The 600-nt window shown below is 36.5% G+C and overlaps 1 protein-coding gene across 1 annotated transcript in view; it reads right to left on the reverse strand.

The window, feature by feature from the left end:
- Nucleotides 1-322, reverse strand: part of PCYB_032990 (hypothetical protein) — a gene marked incomplete at both ends in the record, with an annotated part of 918 nt that extends 596 nt beyond the window's left edge. The window contains one exon of the mRNA XM_004220971.1: nt 28-322. Coding sequence (XP_004221019.1) covers nt 28-322 — 295 coding nt within the window. The remainder of the gene's footprint in view (nt 1-27) is intronic.
- Nucleotides 323-600: the final 278 nt, after the last annotated feature.

A 600-nucleotide genomic window follows, 5' to 3' on the forward strand; every position in this document is an offset into this window, starting at 1 on the left:
GTAGTCCTCTTTTGATTTCATTGATACTTCTCACGTCATCAAATGATGCATCTAAATTGCGGTAGCTCTTTTTTTGGAAACTGTCCTCATGCATTAGGTTGCTAAAAGTGTTTCTGAATACCTCATCGTGTACTAAGTCGTTTAAACTTTTTCCAAAAGCATCATTTTCTTCGTCCAACAAGTCAATGAGTTTATTTTTTAAATGTGCGTATTGACCTCCTTGTGTGTTTCCAATTAGGGTGTGGCCTGTTAACAATCTGCTGGTTCTGACGGCATTTTCTTGGCATGCTGCGCTATCCCATGATTCAACAAAGGTATATGACTAAAAAGGAAAACAAAAATGTTCACCAGTTTATGGCATATATATTTGCATATAATATATATGTAGTACAGAGCAACAAGGGGAATAAGGGCTTATACGACGAGGAAACATATATGTAGAAATATATTAGCTCCCCAACGGGGCTGGGGGGACGCAGGGATGAAGCAAACATCAAATGTTAAAATGTAATATATATTTTGCTCAGTTGTAATTTTTGCATACAAGTACTAAAAGGGAGCACGTGAAAATTTTTGAGAAAACGGAAAATTTGCTAGTTC

The sequence above is a fragment of the Plasmodium cynomolgi genome, chromosome 3, assembly GCF_000321355.1.
Source record: "Plasmodium cynomolgi strain B DNA, chromosome 3, whole genome shotgun sequence".
Classification (NCBI taxonomy): Eukaryota; Apicomplexa; class Aconoidasida; order Haemosporida; family Plasmodiidae; genus Plasmodium; species Plasmodium cynomolgi.